Here is a 25,700-nt window from a genome sequence, read left to right on the forward strand (position 1 = left end):
TAATGCTTAATGCTCCTTGGTTCAGTAGCTGCATTCACACATGTATGTTAATTACTGATTGGCTGTCACGCCATAAACATCTTTAGCTAAGGTGTGCCAAATTAGCAGTTCCCACGGTGTGCTTGGCATTTGGTTTCATCTGGGCACAATGCTCCTTCTTCCTTGATGTATCTGTTGGAGGACAGTACATGGTCTGTCTCGTTCTGGGGACAGTACGTGGTCTTCAGAGTAACTTTGTAAACTGCAGGCCAGGTTGTCCAATTCCCACAGGAGAATGTCCTGGCCTTGTCCAGACATCAATCCTTCCACAGTTTAGTAGACCCATTTTCTGCATGGTCAGGGGCTTTTTCTTGTCATTAAAAAAAAAACAAACCAAACCAACAAACAAACAAACCAACCAAATCCTAAAGAATCACCTCAAGTAATAATAAAAGAAAAACTACTAAGATTAGGAATTCCTTTTGCAATGTCATCAGATAGAGATTCTCATTTCAGAGATGAAACTGTACAAAAGTAATGCAAAACACTCCCAGTTAAATGGGACCTACTCAGTCCATGGAGGTCAATCTCAGCAGCAAGGCTGACAGAACAAATCAGAATCTAAAAGCAGAAATGAGTAAAGGTGGCCAGGAAAACTCACTGAAGTGGCCACCAGTGCTTCCCCTTGCTCTCTTGAGGTCCAGAATTTCAGTGGCTTCTAAAGAAAAAAGTGAGCCCATGATAGGAAATTATAATTTCAGTCCCTTCTTATCATCTTTCTGGAGAGTGCTCTCATCTTTCCACAAGTTTCTGCTGAGACCATCCCTGGTGATTCAGGCACATCCTTATCCACCTGGGAACTGTGTCTTATGTCAGAAAGCAGAGCAACAAGACACCTAAAGAAAAGTGGAAAGGACCATTTGAAGTGTTCCTAAGCACTCCTGCAGCAATAAAAGGGGATGGGATCAGTACATTGATACACCTGCCCCCAAGGGAAGCCAACCCCAACACATAAGGGACTTAAAGGGAGAAATATAGATGAGAATTTGAAGCCTCAATTTGTTAAAGCATGGAAATAAAACTTTCTAATGCAGTGTAGAGTGAGTTAGAAGAAATCCCATCAAGGGAAAGATATGTCATGAAGGGCTAACCATGAAAAGTCCTCAGGCTCAGCCCAGCCTGGGCAGCAGCACTCTGGCACGCTCTGTCAAGCAGCAGCAGCCAGCAGGCCCAGGGGAGGCAGCCCAGCACAATTCACCCCATGCCCCCCACGGCAGCGTCCCTGGGGCTGCTGCACTGCAGAGCTGGAGGAGCACCCCCTGAGCCAGGCAAAAATGGACCCAAGTCTCAGGGTTTAGGAGGTGACATTTCTTGATCTTGGCTTGAAGGAGAACAGAAGGGCAACAACGGCTCAGGTATTCAATCACAAAACACCCCAAGGGCTCTCAGGTACAGGGACTCAACATCATTGGCTTGGAGACGATGGAGGAATTTGTAGAATGCTCTGCAAGGAAGAAAGGGGCATTCCCAGCCACCTTTGAGTGTTCCCAAATATTATCCTCCCTCAATCAATTTCATATCCTTTCCCTAAAGAAGGTTACGGCCTTGCTGGCAACACCTCTGCCATGTCAGCTGAATGAATACATGGAGGAAACTTAGGAAAAGGACTAGTCTTCAAAGTCCCCATAGGTCTGTGCAGGAATCACGATCTGTGTCTCTCTAGAAAGGCTGCTTGAGACAGACTAGTCTTAAAAATGCTAAGAAATGGACAGCATTTCCATAGGGACACTTGAACTGAATTTCCTTTTAAAATCCATTGAAGTACCTTGCCTCCAACATTTCTCCAAGTGTTTTACAAAACTCTTACAGAGATATGGATCTTTCCCAGCTCACTGTGAAAGTGAGGCCATGATTTACAAGCAGTCCTGAGAGCTGCTTCAGTTGACAGCTTAGAGCAGCCCATGTGCACTCCTCTGCAACCCTCCAAAACAAGGTCATTTGGGGACAGGGTTGTCCAAACTTCTAAGCCTTTGACAACTTTGGAAAAGAGTTTGAATTAACAAGGAGCTCAAAAATCACCCCTACACTTATCATAAAGAATTTCCACCAACTGCAATATTTTCTTAAAATGAGCACTTCATAGTGGAGGTAGTGGGCTTCCACCCTTTACTGATCAATTTATTTCAATGGACAAACCTAAGTCTTGAAGAAAAGAATTGACCAGCAACAAGCCACTCCAAACATGATACAATCAACAATGAGAGAAGGAATTCCAATTATGAGATTTCTTTATTGTTAAATTTCAATACAATCATATTTCAACTTCAACTTAAACTTCCTACATTCTTTGAAATAATCCTACATTTATAAGAAATCATCTACTGCTCAGTACTAACATAACCTACTCTTCTGTACTAATTTCAGAAATCCTAAAAAACCTAATCATCCGTTGAAATGAAAAATCTTGAGTTCACAGATGTTCCCTTGCTGAAACAGATGTCTGGTGCCAGTACTCCACTCACTGCTGCTCAAATTCAGAAATGCAGCCCTGAATATGGGCCAGCTTCTTGTGGAGGTACTGGCACCTGCTCCTCATTTCAGAGTAGCTGGGGCTACCCTGTGAAGGAGAAAGCAAAAGAAAATCAGGCCATGCAAACACTTCTGCAGAGTTTAGAATCTGATGTCCTCTGCTTTAAAAAAGCCCTGAGGCAAACTTAGCAGTTGCCATGGCCCTGCAGGTCTGGTGTCACACGCACCTGCTGTAACTGCTGATAATCTGCTAGGATGCGCTGACACAGCAACTTCAAGAAAAAAACAAACAAACAAACAAACCATGAAAAATGTTTCACTGGCACCATAAAATGCACACTTTGGTAAAACACTAAAAGTACACTCAGTCTGACTCTATAGAGATTTTCTTCTCTGTGAGCCACCACTCTTCTGGCAAGTTTACCAAACAAATCTCCATCTCCCAGCATCACCCAAGATCTGTAACTAAGCCTCTCAATAGGCAAGAGAAGCAGCCCATGCTCTAAGACTCTGCTTGGGACACCTCTCATAGACAGCTGTTTCTTCATAGACAGCTCAAACAGGGGCTTTTGGGCAGGGTCTTGCCAAAATCAGACCCAGCCCAAGAAGTGTCTGAGCATATATGCCAATTCCACAGTTTCCCTCTGTCTCACTGAGCAGCTCCAGGGAATCCAAAACACTGCTGTGATGAAGCACAGTCTTCATGGTTTTATCCTTCTTTACCTGATAGGCCTTGGAGCCTGGAGTCAGAGACTTCCATTGCTCCTGAAATTGTCTGAATTTCTTGATGATCTTGTCAATCTTTAAATATAAATTCCGATATTCCTCATATTCTGCATTGAAGTCGTCCTTGTAGCACTGGCGTTGCTCCAAGGAGACAATGGCTCCGTATTTTCTAAAGGTAAAAATGAGACCATTTTTCTCTGAGTGAATTCTAAGAGAGCATTTGAGTATGTTTCTAATCCATAAAACACACATATAATTTGACACCATGCACAGGGTAATGAAAAATACAGACACCCAAACTTTGAGTCAGTGGCTCTGGGACTGATAGTTTCTACTTTCAAGGTCATGTGCACCAAGAGAATGTAGTCAGGTAACTCTGGGAATCTGACACATAATTTCTATGTGGCCCATTTCTAGTTACTAATAGCTTACATTGTAGAGGTTTTCTTCATGAGCAAGTAGAGCACATTTAGAAATTATGTGCCCTCATTTCAAATGTCAAAGGAAAAACAAACACAGCAGCTTCAGGAAGAGAAGAAACATAACTAAATTATAATCTCTTCCTCTGTAGGAAAAACTAAATTGAGTTACATATGATTCTGAAAATTCATCTGCAAAATATTTTTGTAAAGGAATGTATTTATGGAGATGAATGAACTTCTGAGCTACATTCTTTTCTGCCTAACGGTAAAGCAGAGTCAATGATAATATTTGATTCCTCTAGTGGACAACAGTTACATCAGTGACCTGGGAACGGAGGCATTTCTAATACACAAAAGGAAACAAAGCCACAAAAACAAACTCTAGACAAGTCAGAAACTACAAGAAGAAATACCCAAAGCACATCAGCTCCTCAGGAGGCCAAAACTCATTAATGCTTAAAGCCACTGATGGGAGTCAAACCTTCTTCATTCCCTTCTCCCTCAAATCAGCAGGTGTGAGGTTTATCAAGCTCATGATACAAATCCAAGATGAAGTGGCAATGAGAACAATAGATGCCACTTGCCAACACTCTCACACCAATGCTTCTGCTCCTCTGGGCCTGAAGGTCTGGTTCTTATTGGATGACAAAAACTCCCTCCACATCAGAATGAATTCCTTCAAACCACCCTGAGATTAATATTTACAAGCAGTAAATTGCTAACAAGTTGAAATTCAGTAGCAGGACAGACAACAACTTGTGCCAAGGATGCATGACAGGCCTGATACACCTCAGTAGTATGCAGGATAATTTTGAAAAGAAAACCACAGATGCCTTTCCACATTTGGGCGGTCCCGGAGCAATGTGAGCTGGGGCCCTGCCGCGCCTGCTCCAAAGGCCGCAGCTGCCCCAGAGCCCCAGAGCTGCAGGAGGCCTGGCTGCCCCTGCCAACATCACTGCCCTGACACAAGCTGTGAGCAATTTCCAGGGCTTTAGACCACACACACACTTCTCCCTCCTCTCCTGCAAATGCCATGAGGGGATGCAGCAGCACTGCTGCAGCTGAGCCTGTGCAGCTGCACTGCAGGAAGGGAGGGCCCGTCCGGGCCTCACCCACCTCGGTGTTCATCTCTGCTCTGAGCCTTGGAGGCCCAACAAAACCTGCTCAAACTCATCCTTTCAGCACAGCAAAGAGATGGACACTGCCCCCCACTGAGAGTGGCAAGAGTGAATTGCTATTTGACTCACCTCAAGTAGTCTGCTTGGTTGCTTGTTGCAGAGCATGTGGAGGCAATGGAAGTATCTGTTCTTTTTCCTGCAGAAAAGCAGAATTTTGACACTCTTCATCAGGAGATCATTAAAAGGCCAAAGGATCCCCATTGGACAGTCTTGAGAAAAGTCCTTCAGACCTTTCTTTTCACAATAAATTGTTCAGAAGAAGCAGTAACATTTATTAATGGGGCACACACAACCTTTTCCACAGTAGCCTGTCCTGGGGTTTAGAAAGAGGGAATGGACACTTTATCCTACAGATTGTGCATTCCCAGAGTGTTAGCCCCAGCTATATATTTTCTCATATGAAGGCATGAGGTGCCATCTGTAGAGCCATTCAACTCATGCAGCAACAGATGCAGCTTCACAAAAGACAACAGCTTGAGAGAGACCAATATTGAGGTTCTAACAAGAAATGAAGAAGGAAGCTGAGTTCTTCTCACACCATGTTTTTATCCCCAATTCCCTGCCAGTTCCAGAGGCCCAAAGTTCAGAGGAGTGCCTGCACTCTTGTCAGCAGAAAAGCCAATTCCATTCTATTGGGCTTACTGGCACTAAGGCTCCAATGACCTGCAGCCAAAACCGATTAACGTGGCAGGATGGGGTTGGAAACAGCTCTGCACTTGTGAATTGCCCTTTGGCTCTTTCCAAAGGCATTTGGGAAGCATTGCACACATAACCTCAAAGCCCTCTTTCCAAAGAAATATTGAAGAGCTACGATGATAATAAAAAGAGCTGCCATAAGGAAAAGTCAGCAGAAACAGGAAGGAACACTCAGGATCTTGGAAATCTCTGCTTTCCTCTTGAGGTTTTGTGCCAAGCATCAAAGACCCACAGGATCCTTTACATTCCTTATGAGCTTCCATTGCCCTTATTTACACAAAGTAATCTTGTTCAAACTCAGCCATTCTTGCCAATCTTTAGGCCACCTGAGCTTTAATTCTTGAGGAAAAAGCGGTCATGTGATGTTTCATTTGCTTTTGTTGATTTCAGTGTTCAAACTATTACATGGTATAGCAGAAGTATAAAAAGAAGTGTAAATATAGTAATAAAGCTGGACAGAAATACCAATAGTCAGAGCATGTTGAATACAACTTGCCTTTGCTGTGAGCATTTCATTTCCAAAAGTGCATTTGCTCTCATGACTCAGTCCACAAAAAAGCTTCAGCCTGAGCCCCAACTTGAAACACAGAACAGATTTTTCCTTCACCAGCTGGGCAGAATTTTGTTACTGCCTCCTGATAAAAGCTGCTCATGTGTTTATGGATTCAAGCAGAAATCCTTCCAAAGGCATCCCAAGGTTTGCAGGTGCTGTGTTCATGTCCAGAAGAAATGTGGGAAGACCATCTCAAAGCACCTGTATCTACAAGCACAGCACTTGCAAGAGGCATCTGCACACTCTAAACCTGTCTCCACACCAAATCCAACTTGGAATCTGCAAGGTCAACCTCCAGAAGAGACAAGCCACAGATTTAACAAAGCAACTGAACTCTGCCCTACTGCCTGTGTCCCTGTCATCAGAAATCAAGTGTTCTTTATGCCTTTATCTTTAGCTTTTCAACACTGTTTTCAGTCTGTACTACTTCCACAGCTTTTGAAGAAGGAAATTCTGCAGCTGGAATGGAGAGGATCTCACAGCCCAGTTCAAAGTAGATCTCCAGGAAACCACACCCCAGGTTTCGGGCTTTTGGTGTTTCCATGAAAAGGCTGAGTTCAGTGAAAAAAACATGGAATCACAGAGATTTGACTGTTTCAGTAAACTAGCCTGAAATCAATGTGTGACAGGTTTGTGCATTCAGCATGCAGTCTTGGAAATCTGCTGATGGAAAAAGCAGTGTCTCAGTCAACTGTCAGTTTACTAGAAATCAAATGGAAAGAAATAACCCATTCCCTGTGGTTTTGTAATGCCTGGCTCTTCCTTTTAATCAGCTTCTCCCAACAGCAAGCAATTTCACATTTCTTTGTCCTCGACTGGTTTTTGCACTATTTAGAGGGAGAATTTCTAAAAATTAATGTCATTTCAGACAAGGTTCCAGCAGCACAGGTTCTGGGCTTTGCTGTTGTTGTCTTTTAAAGCAAGAGATACAATCTAATCTAACGGCAGAAAAAAAAAAAAGATTCTTGATTTTTCATGACCATACAGCAGGGGTAATGGTAGAGCAGCAATGTAGAGCAGTGCCTTTGTGTATCCAGAGCCAGCTTCCAAAGCTCCCTTGTCACAAGGTGCAAGAGCACAATTAACTGTTTCCAAACACTGTCAAAGAAGGATGTTTCCATAAGATGAACCACCACAAAAGGAATCTGAGAGAAGCACAGATGGCAGGAAGAAAATCACTAAGCCTTGGCCTAGCAGAGGTGAAGGTTTGGAATTAGGACACCAGACAGAAACTCCACTGTAGAGAGTGTGGGTAAGGAGAATCACTGCTTCCACAGCTTCTAGCCCAAGATGTGGGGACAGCTGTGACCACCCTGTGGATACCCCAGTCTTGGACAGTAGAAAGGTGGTACCCCCAGAGAGACTTGGGGCCTCCACCACCGAGAAGACAAAGGGTGAGGAAGGACCAGCTGGATGACAGAGGGCCCATGTGGGGATGGTATCTTCCTGCTGAATGTCTCTCTCTTCCCCTCACCCTGCCTCTCTTCCCTTATTTCTTTCCATCTGCCTAGTTTTTGTTTACTGTTCAGTAATATTTTTACTGTTGACTGTGGAACTAGGTGCACTTGCACCTTAATTCAGGCAGAAGCTTCACTTAATAACCAAATCTTTACACCACAGTTATGCACACAGGAGTCAGGGAAACCAGCTCATTAATACCTTCATCGAAATCCAAGGGATGCAACTGCTTCAGCCTCCCCAATTCATTTTTCTTCCTGTTTGAATTGGGGATCTCCTCTGCACCCTGGCAGGCGCTGGGATGACGGAACTCTGAATTTTCTCTGGTTTTTGCACCACATGGGTGCAGGGGGAAATGGAGCCAAAACTTGGAAGCATGTCCAAAAAGCAAAGGGATGTGGAAGGCAGAAAGAAGGAAGAAAAGTGGCCACCAGCTGCTGCCTGGACATGACTGGGCTGGTGACCAATTCTCCTCTTCTTGCTCGTCACAGGACTGGTCAAGTCGGAAGCCAGAGGCCGTTTCTGCAACAATAACAAAATAATTAGTTAATGAACTTATGAGCAGGGTCAGCTTTTGCTCCCATTCTGAAAAGGCAGCATTTCTGAACTGGCCAAGGTTGAAAACACATCTTTCTTAACTAAAAAGAGCATTCAAACCAGCAAGTACTGCAGGTAAATACAGGCTCTATCTCATCCCTCCTTTCTCATCTTAGCACTTAGCAAGTCCTACTTCAAGTCTGGAGCTAAAATGCTTTGGGAGAAAGACATTCCCATTCAGGAGCTCCATCAAAGTCTTTCCCAAAAGGGAAGGTCCTGCACATTCACATCACAGCTTTTACACCACCAGCAAGTCTGCTAAAATTTACCATACAGTCCAGAATAGTAAAAATGCACAAAATACCTGAGCAGGTCTTGCTGGAGTGTCTCTCTCAGAAGGTCCCAGAGATGTCACTTGGCTGGTGTTGGTGGGGTTCTGAGATGGAGCTGATTTTCTGTATGGATGATCCAATAGTTCATGTTAAAAAGCCTAAATATCAACTGTCAGTTCTTTCCATGCAAGGAAAACAGACCTTCAGTGTCAGGACTCAAAGAAACAGCATGAAGCTGAATTGAGGGAGCTTTAGGCAGGATATCATGAAAACATTCATGGCCCAGAGGGTGCTTGAGCACTGCAACAGGCTCCCCAGGCCAGTGGTCACTGCAGAAAGAGCTCAAAAAGGATTTGGACAACTCTTTGGGCACAGGGTGTGACTCTCGTGGTGTCTGTTCAGGACCAGGATCCTGGCAGGTCCCTGCTACCTCAGCATATTCTAAGAATCTTGGCTTCATTTCCAGGGTATTTTTCTTTCCCGTTCTCTGAACGACTGAATATTATCTTCAAATTCTCTCTGTCTATGTCAGTGTAGCCAGGCCAATCAGTCTGAATGGTTTGAAATAGATGTTCCTTCAGACTGAAGGAATTCTCCTTTGGATTCCACTTGGCTACCTATGGCCAGACATTTCAGAAAACAAATCTTCATTATGGTTGCTGCATGCACACTAGAGAAATATGATTGTTCCTGAATTGGGTGTGAGCACCCAATTTGAACTCAACAATATCTTTTTGCACAGAGCTGAATTATTCCCCTGCCGCATGAGTTTTAAGCCATATTAATGTTTCACCAATTGGAAACAACCAAGTATCTCCATTCATATCCAGCAAGAGTTCCTTTAAAAAAAACACATTTAGTGGTTTAGCCACAATATGTAAGGAGAGGGGGTCATGGTACCCCTGGTGGATGGCCCCTTCTTCCCTGAGAGCCAATTCCCTTTCCCCTGCCCCTTGCTACCGAGCCTGAACCCACCCCTGCTTAAACCTTGTGCAGAGAACATGGCTCATCTTTTGTCTCTGGATCCCCTTTTGCGTGCTCAAATAAACCTCATTGGAAGTGACCTTATAAAAGGCCTCTCTGCCTCTCTGCAGCTATTACTAGTTGTAAGAAGCAACTCAGCTGTACTGCAGAGTCACCAAGGCCTTGGTGTGCTTTCCTCGAGTGCAGGAATCTGTGCAGGGATTGAGGCCAATGCTTAGTATTCCAAGAGTGTTTACCGGCTGGGCATTAGCAGTGACAAAGTGCCTGGTACTGCAGGAACATGCAGCAGAGGGGCTGCAGGCTTCCTCCTGAGAATTGCCTGCAGGGCAGTTCTATCTGGAAATGCCACATGGATGTGTCTCTTTGATGCATCTCCCTAAGCATACAACTAAAATATCAAACAGGGATTGTAAAAAAATTGTGGTGGTTTTCTTCTTTTGGGGCACTTTGAAAACAACTCTTCCTCTCTGATACCTCGGGATTGTTCTAACAATGTAATGTTTTAACTTTTAGGGCACATTGAAAAGACCTCTTCCTCTCTTATTTGTGCTATCAACTGATGTTATCTTCCACGAGGTCAGGCTAACCCAAATGTAGAATTCTTATCAAACCCAAACTGTAGAAGGAACAGTAGAAGTACTAACAGTCATAAAAACAACACCAGCATTAAACCAGTCCCACAGACAATCAAGTTCTGGGAAGTATTTTGTCTCCAATGACTGGTGACAGGTCAGGAGTCTAAAGGGAATCCAGGAAGCCAAGTGTTCTCATCAGTTTGGCCAGACTAGCACACACACCTTCACAGAGTCATTGGCTGGGTTGCAGCCTTCTGCTGCTTGCAAAACAATCCCTGCTCTTGTCTTCACTGCACAGGGAAGCTCAGGCAAAGCCCACCCACTCCCAGCTGCCCTCAAAGGCAAAAGGAATGCCCCAAAGTGCTGCCTGGCTGTCCCCGAGCACAACACTGTCTTCTGTAGAGATCCACAATATCTGTCTGACACCAAAGGCAGGAGGAACATGTGCTCCAGGCCATGCTGAGGCACACACACCATGCTCTGCTCCATCAGACAAAGAACACACAGGATGTACTCAGCAGCTTCAGGCACCTCCTCAGCAGCCTGACAGCCAGCCCGCTCCCACAGCTCCAGCCTGGCTCTGCAGGGAGCTTCCTGGGGCACCTCCCTCCTTCTGAGACACAGCTCTGCCTTTCCCATTCTCTTTGGGCCTGCTGTGCCATTCCTGCCTTCCTCAAACCTGCACTCTGGTAGCCTCTCACCTGACCGCTCCTTTCCCTCATGGCACAAAGGTTTCTCCAGCACTGTTTACCAAGGGCCAGCATGGAGACAAAGCCACCCAGACAGACAGAGCCCAGAGAAACAGTGCCCATAAGGAGTGCAGAGCAGCCCAAAACAACACACAAGCTCTCTTTTCACACCCTTTGCCTTTTGATTGCCTCAGCTTCGTACCTCTACTTGGTCAGCTTGCATGGTGGCAACTTCCTGCTTCATCTCAAGCAGCCTTTTCTCCTGCTCCTTCTCTACCTCTGCCAGGAAGTTTGCCCGTTGTGCCAGCAGCTGTTGTGCCTCCAAACGCTGCCCTTCCAGCTCCTGGTGAGGGAAGGAAGACACTTCCCATGAAGTCCCAGCCAAGCTCCCCAAATAATCAGTGGAAGCTTCATGCCTCACACCACCCTCCACCAGAAAATGCACATCAGTAGTGACTCTGTGCCGTCCAGCAATGCTGTCCTAAGCAGAAATTCAGCAGATGGGAGAAAAGGAGATGGCACCTTCCTTTCCTGCTCTGATGGCTGCCTGTCTTCTGACCCCTCTCTCCTCAGGATTTCTACCTGCTCTCAGAGGCTCTGTTCTCCAGTGCTGAAGTGGTCCTTGTGACACGATCCGTCCTAAGGACGTGATTCGTGTAGGTTCTTTTTCACTGATCTCAGGGTGCAAAAACTGACACGACAAGGGGATTTGCAGTAAAATCAAAATGTACTTTTATTAAATAGCCATAGCAAAGATGCGTTAGAGAGAAGGGGAATGAAGAAAGGGAAAAGAGTAAGGAAAAGAAAAAGAAGAGAGGGAGGGCAAGGAGGTATATAGCTATCAGACGTGCAGATGACAAAGTCCCTCGAAGTCCGGTCGACGAAGAGCCGGTCGTCTTCACGTCAGGGGAGATCTCAAAGGTATCAGTCAGGTCTAACCTTTTTTATAGTCCTTTTGAAATGGGGGAAGGGGACCCATTTCAAAATAGTCTATTGATAAAGGGTACAAGGAGTCCATCAGTAGTCCATCAGGAACAGGCGTCGTCAGCAGCAGATGTCGTAGGCAGGAACCATTGTCTTCTCGGTCCAGTGGTCGCTTGCAAAACTTGCTCCGGTCCCCACGCACACCTTCCCTCACCCTACGGTGGGGATTTCAGTCTTAGTCCTTTTGGGAAAAGAGGGGAGCTTTTCCATGTAGGGGTCGCACGTCTCAGTCCTTGAGGGGAGAATCTTCTCCCATCTCAGTCCATCTGTCACGGTGGTTGATGTACGGTGAATGGAGGGTCCTTTTGTGGTGACCTCCAGAAAGGTCATTCCCGAGAGAAAGTCCAGCCAAGTCAGAAGGGTGGAGAAATTCCAGCACTAGCGTTGCTGGGTGATGCAGGCGAAGGAGAGCACACTGCCCCTTCTTGGGTGCAGTGTTCCATGAGTTGAGCAAACACACCCGTAGGCAATAATCTGGCTTGGTGGACCAGACAGACCTGGATTTTCAGAACAGGATCTTTCCCTTTCCCCGGTGGTCTTGGCTTTCATGACGATTGAGAGGCAAAAAATGAGGGAAGTTTCGGACAGACTCTCACACCTTGTCATCTCCTTTGCTTCTTGCATTCCCTTGCTGCAGGGATGGCAGCAATCAGGCTGTCAGAAGAGGCTTAAGAGAGGCTCCGCTGATTGCAGAAATGGATGCTGCCCAAAGGGAAAAAGAAACAAAACAAACCAAATTAAAAGAGACAAAGGAAAAAGGAACCATTTTTCCAAACTGAGTTCCTAACAGGGTTGAGCTGGATTCCTCCAGCACCCAGAAATACACAGACATGGGACTGAGGGCACCAGCAGCACATCTGCCTTCATGTCCAGCATGCTGCTGTCACAGGCAAACACGGCCCAGAACTGCACTAGTCCATTCCTCATGATGTTGTCACTTGCTGGGATTTTTGTCCTGCTATCACTGTGGGATTGCTGCTTGCTGTCCTGAGGATTTATTCCTTTCAGGAAAGTCAACAGACTTATTCAAGCTCCTCTTTTATACAGATATGGGCTCTTTGAGTGTCCAAGAGAGATGTGGGGCATAAGGCATTTCTCAAGAGACTCCCAAGAGCTCTGAAAAATGTTGATCCCACGTGTTGTTCTCCGGAGCTCTGGACATGCAGGTTTTCAGCAGCAAGCCAGGAGCAAGGACACAAGCAGCAGGGTGCAGACGTGCTCAGCTCTGGCTTGCAGGAAGAGCAGTGTCTGCCTCAGCAGACCCCACTCCCTCCTGTGCTGGCTGGCATCTTCCTTCACAGCAGGCACAGCCAAGGAAGTGGTCTGGTCACCAGCTCCTTGTCTGCCACCAAACCTGGCAGCAAAGCCACAGCCATTCTCATCTACTTGCCTGGGCCAGGCAGCACATGGGGCTGGCACAAATCCTGCACAGCTGTGCCTGTTTGGCTGGCAGAAACCTCCAAGGGTGGGCCAGGAGGGACAAGCTGGGTGCCCTCGGATGCTCACAGTGAGCTCCACCCCAGCTCCCCCCTTCCCACAGACCAATCTAAAACTGCTTGGCAGGGACTGCTTTCATTGTGTTCCTCAAGGCCCCGTCCCCAGCACTGTAATACTTCAGTTCCTTTGCTACCAGGCAAACCTGAATACAGCACCTGAGAGCAAAAGAGGGACACAGAAATCACCAGAAGGTAGGAGCTGTCCTCTGAGAAAGGGCTGGGAGACTTGTGCTTGTTCAGCCTGGAGAATAGCAAGCCCCAAGGAGACTTTTCAATAGTTTCAGGGGCTTCTAGGAAAGTTTGAGACATATCTTTTAGCAGGGCCAATTGCAAGAGGACAAGGGGGAACGGCTTTAAGCTAAAAGACACTCAATTCAGATTGGCTCTGAGGAAGAAACTGTTTGTGAGGAGAGTGCTGCAACACTGGCACGGGCTGCCCAGAGAGCTGGGAGGAGCCCCAAGCCCAGCAACATTCAAGCACCGGTTGGATGGGACTCTGAACAACCTGATCTACTTGAAGATGTCCTTGCCAGTGGCTGGGGTTTTGGACTAGATGACCTTCACTGGGCCCTTCTAACCTCAGCAATCAAGATCCTACTTGGCTTTCATTTGAAAAGCACCCAGAGCAGAAATTACTCTGTGGGGGGCCCATCTGATTCCCTGGAGTTTGGCCAAGGAGCAAACCCTGGCAGGGAACAGCTGTTTGGCCTGCAGCCACTTTGCCTTGTACCTGCAGAAGTTCCTTGGCAGAGCCTCGCCTGTCCACATCCATCTGCAGGCAGCAGCGCAGAAATTCACACAAGCCAGGGGGTAGCCTGAGCTGGTGCAGATTTGGAACCCCTTGCTTGCCTATCAGGTAGCTGGCCTGAAGCAAAAGGAAACATGAGACTCTATGTGATTCTTCCATATCCTTCAGGGCTCACCCTGACCCCATCTTTAAAACTCCTGTCTGCAGCGGCAATTTCTTGCCCAGCAGATGCTTAGAGATGAGCCTTGTCTCCCAAAGGAAAAAAGGCCCCAGTGCAGCCCCAGCTATTCCAGCACCAGGTCTTGCCTTGACGGCTGATGTGAGCCCCAGAGACCTTTTTTGAAGTGGCCCTTGCTGGAAGCACTTCAAGCTGTGGGAATGGGATTTTCTCTAATGGACTGAGAGCAGAAGGACACGGCTATCTGAGCACATTTGCACCTTACCTTGTCACTGGTCTCCTGCATATAAGGAGCCTCTCCTGTGGCCATTTCTATCCCCACAATCCCAAGGGACCAGGTGTCCACTTTGGGGCCGTAAGGCTCTCTTCTCACGACCTTGGGTGCCATCCAGTAAGTGGTCCTGACCATTGACCTCCGTTTCCTGTGCTCAGAGCTAAGCACAGCACAGAGGCCAAAATCAGCTGAGGAGGAAAACAAACACTGCTTCAAGTAGGAAACCAAGGAAAAGGGCTTCTCACTCTCAGTCCCAGAACGCAGTGCTGAATCCAGCTGGAAAAGCAGCTGGGCTCTCCTTCCTCAGGGCTGCAGCCAAGGACATGGGCAATTGTACAGGTAACAACCCGCCCAGGATTCCCACAAAACCTTGGCTTTTCCTCATTGCCCTGAACGTTTACATTGTAACTCTCTCCCTTTGGAAGGAACACCCACAAACCAAAGTTACTCTGGATACCTGGTTGCTCTCTAGACCACTCAGCACCTTCCAGCTGCGGCCTGGGCTTGCGCAGCGCTCCCTGCACTCTCAGCAGCCACTGCTGGCACCCGGCACCTCTCCAAAGCAGCCCCACACCGCCTCCCCGCAGCGCTGCGCCTCAGCAGGAATACCCACCCAGCTTGACAGAGCCATCCCGGCCCAGAAGGATGTTGTCACTTTTGATGTCTCTGTGGATCACCTGCTTGGCATGAAGGAAAGCCAGGCCTTGCAGGCACTGCCAGGGGAAAAAGAAACAGGAGGCCAAAAGTTACCCTGATCTGATTTCATCACATGCAAAAGGAGGCTGCTCCTGAAGATTCACAGATCTCCAAGGAGCAGTGAGTGCTGGCAGGAGGAAGAGCTTGCTGCTGCAGCACTAGGAGAGCAGGATCTTAACAAGGGAAGGCATATTAGCATTGGAGGGGGAAGCATCAGTCAGTCGTTGCTCCAGACTGTCCCCTGCAAAGCCAGTCAGAATGAGCGCTGCTGCAGCGGATGCGCTCTCCCCGTCCGGACGACAAACAATGGTTTGCCAAAAGAGGAAAACGTCCCTGCCTTGGATACCAAGGGGATCACTGTCGGGTGGAAGACTGGAGGACAAGGGTTCTATGGCTGCCTCAAGAGCAGACTTGGAAGTAGCTCTTTTGTCAGTTTGCAGCAGCAAGCACCATGCTGGGTGCCATGCCATCCTGTGGAGTGGAGACCTGTGACAGATGAGTCTCTCTTTGGCTTGGCCTCTGGTTTAAAACTCTCACAGCAGCACCTTTGCACTTACAGGCAAAGAAGGCAGTGCAGAAAGGCTCTGGGCAAAGGCTTGGGGAGGCAAAGTGCAGAACAGAAAATAAAAAGGAAAAAGAGACAGAGAGTTCAATGATGGTGGATAAGAGTGAAGAACAGAGTACAGTAAGGGCAGGGACACTGGCAGGCAGTTCAGTCCAGATGCTCTTTCTTCTCTGAAGCAGAAGAGCAACACAGAAAGAAAGCTCTGAACATGGAATCACTCACTTTGCAGTGCTTTCAAAGGATGAGCCTTGTCCAAGCCATGCCAAGCACAAGCAGGACCCCTTACCTCCCGACACACTGTTGCTATGTGTCCTACAGCCATCCTTCTCACGGTGACCACATCAGCTAAGGAGCCTCCACCCATATATTCCAACACCAGCAGGACAGCCTCATCCACAAGGTAGCTGCAAGAGGAAAGCAACAGCGTAGAGCTGAATGTGCACAGCTAAATTGCTGTGGGGAAGAAAAGACTACAGCTGAGTTTTGTTTCCAGGTCACTGGTAAATGAAGATGGAATCAAATGAAGACACACTCCACCTAGGCTAGCCAGTGCCTGCCATCTGTGCCACCTAAAGGAAGAAGGCACATCCATGGAAAAGGAGACGGCTTAGGTGGCAAGCAGGGGAAAAAGGAGGTTTAGTGAGGAAAAAGATAAATCTGGAAGTGGACACATCCCAGCAGCTGCTTCATCATCTTCAGACACAAATTGCACCATTCCCTCCAGCAGCAAGGAGACACAGTTTTCACAGCTTTTACTAAAGGCAAGTGGGTGTGCAGCACTGCCAACACCCTTTGGAAAACCTTGCAGAAAGGACAGTCACAAACAGGAAAATAATTTCAGACCTGGCAAATTATGTGTCTCCTAGCCTAGTCTTTTGGCATGCAAGGCTATGGAAAATAGTGGGAACAGCACAAAGTACATAATCTCTGGCATGTTTTCTCCTCCAACACTTGGAAAAAATCACGCCCCAAACCAGCAAAACCACATGCAGCAAGTGAACATACAGGCTGCTGGCTTAGTAAGAGAGCCAGGTTTCTGAGATCAATCTTCAAGCTGTTTATGTCAGGAAGCATTCATGGGGACAGAATGCAAACTCCTCCCATGCCTGGTGCAGGAGTGGATTGATGTTCATTGAAAGATCCATTTTCTGCCAGTGGCTAAAGAGCTTTTAAATCTTTGCCTTGCAAGTATGGAAATGAACATTCCCAGAAAATCACCAGAACTACTTACCTTTCTAAGTAGCTGACAATATTGGCGTTCTTATTTTCTCTCATGAGCAGGATTTCTTTTAATACTCCCTCACAGCCCTGGTGCTGGAGATAAAGTTCCTTTACAGCCACCTACAATGACATCAAAAGCTCTTAGGGACAGACATGACCAGAGCCTCTTTCTCCAGGCACTCATGGGCCTGGATGCCTTGTCACCTCGGAAAAAAGGGACTCTAAGCCATCAACCACAAAGCGCTAACACCACCCTCTGCACCCGCAGGCTTCTCAAACAGACTTTGTTTAGCACTACTATTATCATTTACACACGCTTTGGAAGCCAAAAGTCATTTTTCTCCTGTGAAGAGAAGGCTGCCAATTCAATTGTGTGCCAGAGTAAACACATAAAACATGATGGGGAAAATGCTGCCAAAAAAGAACTGCAAAGCGACTCAAGGTAAAGTTACAATCCCAGCACATCCTCACTTCTTCAGTTTGGCTTTTGCAACTTTGAAGAACAATCTTTAGACTTGAAATTATTGAATGGGTTTAAAAATGAATACCCCTTTCTGTGGTACACTATGGATGTGCCCCAAGTTCTAAGCACAGGGCTTGGGGCTTTCGGACGCCTCCAAGACCTCCCTCCAAGTGCAGTTCCTGAGCACAGCTCTGCAGCTGGATAAGGAACTACCTTCTCTAATTCCTTACTGTCAAGGAAGATGGAATGTATTTCCTGAGAGTCAAAAAGGAGAATTCAGGACTTGGAACTTCTAGCCCCAAAGAGCAGCAAGACTCTCCAAGACACCACCATGCCTGGTCAAAACAGAGAGCATCTCTCTAGTGGAACACAGGATCAACACAAGGTTGTATTATTTAAGGCTCTTCATCAACTTCTTCTCATTCATCTGTGCACGTGTCTCTGTCTCTGTGTGTGTAGGTGTGTGTGTATGTGAACTAGGTTCCCTAGGACTGAAAGGCAAAACTGTGCTCCAGAGAAGATCTCTCTTTCTGAAGGGCTTGCATTGTATTTTCCAACTGAATCACGTGATAGAAAACAAAATATCTGTGTCTGATCCTGGGCTTAAGAGGAATTGGGCTGGAATGATGGCTCTTGCCATCAGCTAATCTATGCACATTTATCCAGTAAGTCCAAGCTAGCGTGTCCTCTGAAAGACACCACGGCCATCCTTGCATTCATTCAGGTAGGTAGGAAGGACAAAGTCTGTCCCAAATGCATTTTGCAGCCTGCCTCTAGACAGACTGCTTCTGCAGAACAGCCTCTGCAGCAAAGACAGGCGGCCCAAAGCTCTGGCCACAGATCACATCACAGGGAAAGCACTCAAGAGCTGCAAAATCTGCACGGGCACTCACCGCTTGTCCTGTGGCAGTGTCGAAGGCCTTATAAACAGCTCCAAAGCCCCTAGAATCAGAACAGTGGCAAGAGCAGAGAAGTTGTTCAGTGCTGAGGAGCAAAAGGCAGCCCAGGCAGGAGCTCTGTGCTGCCTGCAGTGGCTCTAAAACACTGGGCTTTGTCTACTCTTCAGCCAAGGGCACAGCAGCCCAGCAGCCCTCTGCCTTGCAGAGTGTCCAAGAGAAAAGCTGGCTCCCACAGGAAGAAAAAGGGCTGCTAGAAATCTCCAATGTACACAGTAGGTTATGCATGTGGGGGGGTTTTCTTTGCCTTTTTCTTCTTGTGTCTGTGCCTGTGACGTGCCTTTCCAGGCAATGAAACACACAGTGCTGCTGGGCCTTCTCACTGCTCTCTTTTCATCCTACCTGCCAAACTCAGGCAATGCCACACAGCCTTTCTTATTTTCCTGACCACTGAATATTGTTTCCAGAAAAATACTACTAAGAAATGCTACTGAGAGCTGTTATCTGACAGCTGTCTGGTGGGAAACAACACACAAAACCTGCTCTCTCAGCTTTTCCTTCCTTCATGAGTGTGGCCATATTACTTTGAATCATACAAAACCATGTCTCCTGGGAAAATAGGCAAACTGGTGCCACATCTTGGAGGGACAGGAGGGCTTCCAGGTCCTGCTCCTTGAGGCAGCCAAGACATTGTCAGCATCCAGTTGTCTTTGATGATGCCTTGTACTGCCTCAGCACTGAGACAGAGACAATCTGGAGCCAGGCTCTGAAGATGCTTGCAGCTTGCCTGACTCCCCACATGCTATTGCACCACCAAAATTCCTGGCCCGTGGTTCTGTAGAAATAAGTGTGGCTGCACTCACCCACTGCCAAGATGTTCCCATCCAGTGTACTTCTTTTCTGGATCTTCCACACTCACCACACTCCCTGAAAGAAACAAAATGCAAGAAGCAAAGTTCAAAACAGAGAGATTGGGCTTGCAGGAGATCTGGAACCCAGCTCCACTCTCTGGGGCTCTGAGCAATTTGTGGTCACTTGGCTAACGATAACATCAACAAGAACAACAACAACAGCAGCCCCAGCAAGACAGGCAGCTCTGCACAGAGTCTGATTCTCCCACACTCCTTTGCAGGGTTGCCTTGAGGGGAAACTAAGCCCATAGAAAAGCCATCAGAGCAGAGAGAGACCAGAAGAGAACAGGCACCAAGGCAAGTGGCGATCATCTACAAACGGGAAGGAGGGCTGAAAAATCAGGAGTCTTCATTTTCTTGGGAAGAAACACTCTCTTGGGAGATTCAGCACAAGGTTACATACTTCCAAAGATTCAGTGCACCCTGGGATCTGGGATGAACTTTTATCAACATCTGCTTTTTTTGCAGAGCAGAAAGAATCTTGCAAAGTGAATTCCAGGAGAGGAGGGGATGTTCCCTTCCTCTCAGCAGTTTGCCTAAAGAATGCCTTGACATTTTCAGAGAACAGCAGCTCATGCTACATCCAAGAACAATGGCTCTAAGAATTAGAACCCTTTTCATGTAGGAGCAGGCTAAGTTCTGAAGACCACTTTGCCCGTTCCTCATTTAGTGAAGAACTACAAGTGCTGGTCTTCAGCCCGGGCTGCAGCAGCCACTGGCACTGGACTTGGCCCCTTGAACAGCACCCACGTGCACCATCTTCCCAAAGAGCACAGCCCAGACGGGTCACAAGGACAGCGCCGCTCCTCAGGCGCTGCCGTGACACAGACACCTGCACAAAGGAGATGCTGATCCTCTCACCAGCCCAGGCAAAGCTGCAGCAACGGGGCGGCAGCTGCAACCCCACAGCTGAGGAAGGCTCCAGCCCCTGCAGGCACAGCAGCTGTCAGTGGCAGGGCAGGATGACAAAAAGCTTGGCAAAGCCCACAAACGGCCACTGACAGCCACTGTCAAGAAGCCAGAGGCACACCCAGCTCTGTTACAAGCTGTTGACCCCACTCAAGGCAGAACATGGTTGTCTTTCTCTTCAGACCCACGGAGGAGTCAATCAATCCACCTTTTGTCCCAACAGCTGATGGCAGACACTGAGTAAACTGGGCTCTGCTCTGTGCCTGACCCGTTAGTCCCTGACAGCACTGCACTGGCAGCTCTTACTAGTTGTAAGAAGCAACTCATCTGTACTGCAGAGTCACCAAGGCCTTGGTGTGCTTTCCTCGAGTGCAGGAATCTGTGCAGGAATCTGTGCAGGGATTGAGGCCAATGCTTAGTATTCCAAGAGTGTTTACCAGCTGGGCATTAGCAGTGACAAAGTGCCTGCTACTGGAGGAACACGCAGCAGAGGGGCTGCATGCTTCCTCCTGAGAATTGCCTGCAGGGCAGTTCTATCTGGAAATTCCACATGGATGTGTCTCTTTGATGCATCTCCCTAAGCATACAACTAAAATATCAAACAGGGATTGTCAAAAAAAGTGTGGTGGTTTTCGTCTTTTGGGGCACTCTGAAAACAACTCTTCCTCTCTGATACCTCAGGATTGTTCTAACAATGTAACATTTTAGCTTTTAGGGCACATTGAAAAGACCTCTTCCTCTCTTATTTGTGCTATCAACTGATGTTCTCATCCAGAAGGTCAGGCTAACCCAAATGTAGAATTCTTATCAAACCCAAACTGTAGAAGGAACAGTAGAAGTACTAACAGTCATAAAAAACAACACCAGCATTAAACCAGCCCCACAGACAATCAAGTTCTGGGAAGTACTTTGTCTCCAATGACTGGTGACAGGTCAGGAGTCTAAAGGGAATCCAGGAAGCCAAGTGTTCTCATCAGTTTGGCCAGACTAGCACACACACCTTCACCGAGTCATTGGCTGGGTTGCAGCCTTCTGCTGCTTGCAAAACAATCCCTGCTCTTGTCTTCACTGCACAGGGAAGCTCAGGCAAAGCCCACCCACTCCCAGCTGCCCTCAAAGGCAAAAGGAACGCCTCAAAGTGCTGCCTGGCTGCCCCCAAGCACAACACTGTCTTCTGTAGAGATCCAAAATGTCTGTCTGACACCAAAGGCAGGAGGAACATGTGCTCCAGGCCATGCTGAGGCTCACACACTATAAAACACTGCTTGGTCACACAAGAAATCCCCAGGACGTACTCAGCAGCTTCAGGAACTGCTTCTCTCTCTCCTGGCTTGAGCGGGCCGAGCTGCTCATGCTCTGGTTTTCAGGCTGTGGAGAGGAGGCTTCTTGGCAGAATGCTGCTGCACCAGCAGCTTCGATGGCAGATCCTGCGTCCACCTGGGAGAAGAAATTTGTTTGTGTCAGAAAGGTGCTTGGCAGAGATGCCCCAGACAGAGCATTTCAAAGGCAAGCCCTTAGGAACAGCACTGGTGCTAGGCTGCAGGCTGAGCTGTCAACTCTTCCTCCTCAAGTCAAACCCACACAAGCAGCCAGAGACTACAGCTTGTCACAGCCAGCCGTAGAGGAGAGTGTGAAAGGGAAAGAGCAACTTTAGACTTCAGCCCGTTCTGAGGACTGCAGTCACCATGGACAGGGACAACTTGCTCAGAATCTGTGTGGGTCACCATGCTCACCTGAACAAGCCCCTCAAAAAACAAAGGGAGCACTAAGAGGCCAGCAGAAATACATTCACAGGATTGCTGGCCCACTGGCCACAGCACTAGCCCTGCTGCCCAGGGCAGCAGCTGAGATTCAGCAGCCCAGGAAGTGTCCTTCTGTCCAGCTGCCATGGAGCCCACAGAGCACAGCAGTCAGAGACATTGCCCCCATCCACTGCTGCTCTGCAGGGGAAAGGCAGCAAGGGCAGAGACCACTTGTTGCATGACTGCAGTGCCTCCTGCTCTTTCACTCACCTGCTTTTCTTCAGCCAGCCTGCACTGCAGCAGGACCTTGTGCATCCTTTCCATTTCCTCTTGGTGCCTCTTCTCCATTGCCCTCATCTTCCTCTCAGCTTCCTGCAGCTCAGCCTGCAGCATGACCTTGATATTCCATCAAGAGAAATCTTACTGGCACCTGCTATCACACTCAGGTTTCCTCTTTTCCAGTCTCTAAAGCACTTCTATTCAGCCACTTCTTTCTGCTTCTCTACCCAGCTCTAACCCTTGCATCCCAGCTCTTTTTCCTGCTGCTCAGCACTGGAGCCTGCCAGGCTCTGTGCTTCCAGGGCCTGCAGTAGTCCTTGCCTCCCCTTCCTCAGATCTCCAGTTCCTGCCCCCATCACTGCCCTTCCCTCTGCTGCCTGCCTACTCAGGCTCACCTGCCCGTTCTGCCACTGCTCATTCAGCCTCTGCCTCAGCTGCTCACTTTGCTTCAGCTCTCTCTGCAGCTGGTACACCTTGTGGATGACAGCAGCCTTCTGACGCTGCTCTTCCTGCAGCACCTGCACACAAAGGAAGAGAAGATGGCTTTAAACTTCCCACACTCCACTTGTGTGGCAACCAAAACTGATGTGCTCTCGCTTTCCAAAAGCATTTTGTTCTCATGCTCGTATTTCTATGGGGCCAGCTGAAAGACAATGCCACCCAGACAGAAAGTGCCCAGGGAAGCAGTGCCCATAAGGAGCCCAGAGGAGTCCAAAACAGCACACAAACTCTCTTTCCACACTCTGTGCCTCTTGACTGCCTCTGCTTAGTAGCTTTTCTTGTTCAGCTTGCATGAGGGCAATTTCCCCCTTCATCTCAAGCAGCCTTTTCTCCTGCTCCCTCTGTACCTCTGCCAGGAAGTTTGCCCGTTCCTCCAGCTGCTTCCGTGCCTCCACATGCTGCTCTTCCAGTTGTCTCTCCTGATGAGTGGAACAGACAATTCCTGATGAAGTACAAGCAATGCTCCCCATAGAAAGAGATGGAAGCTTCATCCCTCCACCAACCCCCCCACCTGGAAAGTGCACATGAGTCATGACTTTGTGCCCTCCAGCAATGCTGTTCTAACCCAAAATGTAGAGGGAGTGTCAGCAGCTGGAAGGAAGGAGATGCCACCTTCCTTCCCTGCTCTCATGGCTGCCTGTTTTCTGGCCCCTCTCTCCTCAGCATTTCTGCCTGTTCTCAGAGGCTCTGTGCTCACATTGCCCCTGCCCTTTCATCAAGGAAGAGCTGCACATGGACTGCAGGATGAGGATGAGGCCAGCGCCTCAATGATCCAGTCACAAGGCAGGCCACCAGCTGAAATACCAGCAACACGGGGCCTCTTGCATATGATTCAGGCCCAAAGACATCTGTCCACCATGGGAGGACAGAAAGCAAGGAAGCCAGTTGCTGGGACTGCAGTTGGCAGCAAGGTCAGCAGCCGCCTGCTGCATGGCACAAGGCTGTGGGGAAGATCCTGCCCCTTCGCTGCCATGCTTTGGGTGGCGATCACCCAGCCTCCTAGGGAACTTGGCTGATGCCCATCCTCAACCTGTGCATGCATATTCTGTCCCAGCATTGTCCTCTGGCTCTTCACAGGCCTTCAAGTATGAGCCCTTGAAGGCCCCTGCTGCCTGGCCCAGCAACGTCTGGCCTACAGCAGATGCTTGTGGCCATGTCACATACTCAGGCTGCTCTTCTGCTGAGACAGCCCACCAAATCCGCCTGAAATCTTCAGGTGCCTCTTGTTTCTTACCAGTTCTTGCACGAGATTCCTTTTTTCCTCTTCCTGGGCAGACTGCCAGAGTCTCAGAGCCTTGCAGCACTGCTCTTGTGCCCAGCGCAGCTGTTCAGCCATGTCTTCACATTGCTGCTGGCTGAGAGCTCTTACAGCCAGCAGCTCATGACGAAGGCCCCTCACATCCTCTGCAAACATGACACACGGCAATCAGACACTCCACAAGCAGAGCAATCTGCTGGCCTTAAGCCCTTCCAGTTTCAGGCAAGGAGGGACCTGCCCTCAGCTGCTTCACTGCTCAGAAGCCCTGGGCACAGAGCTGCCTTCACAGCCACTGCACTGGGCAGGGCCATCAGCAGAAACAAAGCACACCAGGCTCTCACCCAGTATCGCCTCCTTGGCCTGCCTGGCCCTGTGCACTTGGGCTTCCACACGGCTCCTGGCCATCTCCAGCTCCCATATGTGCTGCTGAGCCTCCAGCAGGCTGCTTTGCAGGCTCTCCTTCTCTGACCTACAAGGCGTGAAGATGAAGAGCAATTGCTCCTGGCACACAGGGGCAGCTTCTCCAGTAAGATGTGCCTTAAGATCCCTACACCTTAGTAAGCAAAATGGCTTGCATGGAAACTCAGATACAGCAGGACTATTTTGCCACTTTACATAGCAAAGCAGGCCCCTCCAGGTGACTGGGCAGCCTTTCCTCATGACCTAGCCCAGCTCAGTTTGGTATCAGCAACCAAAGCTGAAATTGCTGTTGCCTGACCTATCACACACGGGTGTGCCCACCAAGTATCTGCAAAGGGACAAAAGCCCAGCCTCTGCTCACAGCCCTGAGCTCATCAGCACTTCCAAGTCACTCTGCAGGTGCAGGACAGAACAGGGCTCTCCTGGCTGACTCCTCAATGCTTCATGCCATTCATAGTGGACGTATAGGTACTTTGTTGGCCAGGCACTCTCTAAGTAAAAGGGACTAAAGGAATTCACCAAACCATATAGCAAAACCTCTGGCTTCTAGCAGCATGAGTAGGAAACCAGAAGTAGGTTTCTATCTGCACAAGAACTCTCTAGGAGGAGGGACAGATATCCAGCCAATTAAATTACTGGAATTGGATGAACAAGACCACTTGCTACCTTTATTTTTGGCTAACTAAGCTGCAGTGCCCAAATATCTGGGCACTCTTTAAAAAGGAAGAAGGATCAGCCAAAAAGATCCTTGACAGGTTACAGAGGTGACTGGACAAGTGGGCAAGAATCAGTGCGCAGCAAGAATCCCCAGACACTGTCAAGAAGTCACAAGACCTTTCCCTTCTGCTGCTGCTGCTGTTTGTAAGCAGTTCTAGGTTCTGCACCATCCTTCACAAGAGTCAGCTCTGCAGGCTCTCAAGATTTTCAGCGTGACCCTCCAGCTTCACCTGAAGCGTCAGCGCCCTGCTCACAACATTCACATCTAAGAGCCTTGAATTCCAAAAACCCCATGTCAAACAGCTTGGCAAGCAAAGACTGATGGTCAGATGCACTGAAGGAGAAAGCAAAACCAGAGGGAAACTTCTGGTTTCAGCAAACATCTGCACAGTGTCCCTGGTCCTCAATTCAGTGCCAAGTTGGCTTGCTTTGCACTTGTCACAGGAATGTGCAAGGGGTCCCAAGCAGGCACCCAAAAAAAGCTTTGAGAGCTTGAGCTGGCAGAAAAGTAAGATTCACATCACAGTATCCTTCCCTTTTTGCTTGTATCGCTTTGCTTCTCTGCCCAAGAAACATCTGGAGAGCACACAGCAGGCAGTAAATCCTGGCATAATGCTCACCACTTTTGTAACTACAGACCTTCAGTAATGTCCCACCCACGGTCTCCTCCCTGCCTTTACCTGGCCTCTGCCAGCTGCTCTGAAAGGCCTCGCAGGTCTCGCTCCGTGGCTGCCAGTCGTGCTTCCAGGGCAGCGTTCTCCTGTGCCAGCACCGCCTTCTCTCT

At 48.2% G+C, this 25,700-nt stretch overlaps 2 protein-coding genes across 5 annotated transcripts; both read right to left on the reverse strand.

Annotated features, from left to right (window-relative positions):
- Window positions 1-2,249: 2,249 nt before the first annotated feature.
- Window positions 2,250-11,972, reverse strand: LOC135291894 (RNA polymerase II elongation factor ELL2-like). The gene is made up of 6 exons (XM_064406136.1): window positions 11,930-11,972; window positions 7,743-8,063; window positions 4,904-4,970; window positions 3,232-3,403; window positions 2,736-2,780; window positions 2,250-2,596 (listed from the first exon to the last, which is right to left on the reverse strand). Exons 1-6 carry the CDS (start codon window positions 11,970-11,972, stop codon window positions 2,498-2,500), a joined length of 747 nt encoding a protein of 248 aa, XP_064262206.1. The 3' UTR covers window positions 2,250-2,497.
- LOC135291900 (serine/threonine-protein kinase PAK 3-like) lies at window positions 11,333-25,545 on the reverse strand. Of its 4 annotated transcripts, XM_064406142.1 has the most exons (14): window positions 24,121-25,545; window positions 23,756-23,925; window positions 22,869-22,940; window positions 22,416-22,538; window positions 22,012-22,137; window positions 21,295-21,436; window positions 19,043-19,106; window positions 18,177-18,225; window positions 16,831-16,940; window positions 15,886-16,003; window positions 14,952-15,051; window positions 14,330-14,526; window positions 13,869-14,003; window positions 11,333-12,344 (listed from the first exon to the last, which is right to left on the reverse strand). In XM_064406142.1, exons 1-14 carry the CDS (start codon window positions 24,437-24,439, stop codon window positions 12,300-12,302), a joined length of 1,770 nt encoding a protein of 589 aa, XP_064262212.1. In that variant the 5' UTR covers window positions 24,440-25,545; the 3' UTR covers window positions 11,333-12,299. The 4 variants fall into 4 exon arrangements, with proteins under 4 accessions (XP_064262212.1, XP_064262213.1, XP_064262211.1 ...); XM_064406143.1 differs by lacking the exon at window positions 13,869-14,003; XM_064406141.1 differs by lacking the exon at window positions 11,333-12,344 and having other exon boundaries at window positions 12,974-14,003; window positions 22,012-22,125.
- Between the last annotated feature and the right edge of the window lie 155 nt (window positions 25,546-25,700).

This window comes from Passer domesticus, unplaced genomic scaffold (assembly GCF_036417665.1).
Source record: "Passer domesticus isolate bPasDom1 unplaced genomic scaffold, bPasDom1.hap1 HAP1_SCAFFOLD_141, whole genome shotgun sequence".
NCBI classification, from domain to species: domain Eukaryota; kingdom Metazoa; phylum Chordata; class Aves; order Passeriformes; family Passeridae; genus Passer; species Passer domesticus.

Excerpts from the sequence above, each read along its gene's own strand:
- LOC135291894 (XM_064406136.1), bottom strand. The coding sequence starts at position 11,972 with ATGACCTTTCTGGAGGTCACCACAAAAGGACCCTCCATTCACC. Across the intron at positions 4,971-7,742 it reads TCCCTTGGATTTCGATGAAG|GAAAAAGAACAGATACTTCC; the intron begins GTATTAATGAGC and ends GCTTTTCTGCAG. Across the intron at positions 3,404-4,903 it reads AACCAAGCAGACTACTTGAG|AAAATACGGAGCCATTGTCT; the intron begins GTGAGTCAAATA and ends TTTTACCTTTAG.
- LOC135291900 (XM_064406140.1), bottom strand. The coding sequence starts at position 24,439 with ATGAGGAAAGGCTGCCCAGTCACCTGGAGGGGCCTGCTTTGCTATGTA. Across the intron at positions 18,226-19,042 it reads TGGGAACATCTTGGCAGTGG|GGGCTTTGGAGCTGTTTATA; the intron begins GTGAGTGCAGCC and ends TTCTGATTCTAG. Across the intron at positions 16,941-18,176 it reads ACACTGCCACAGGACAAGCG|GTGGCTGTAAAGGAACTTTA; the intron begins GTGAGTGCCCGT and ends ATGTCATTGTAG.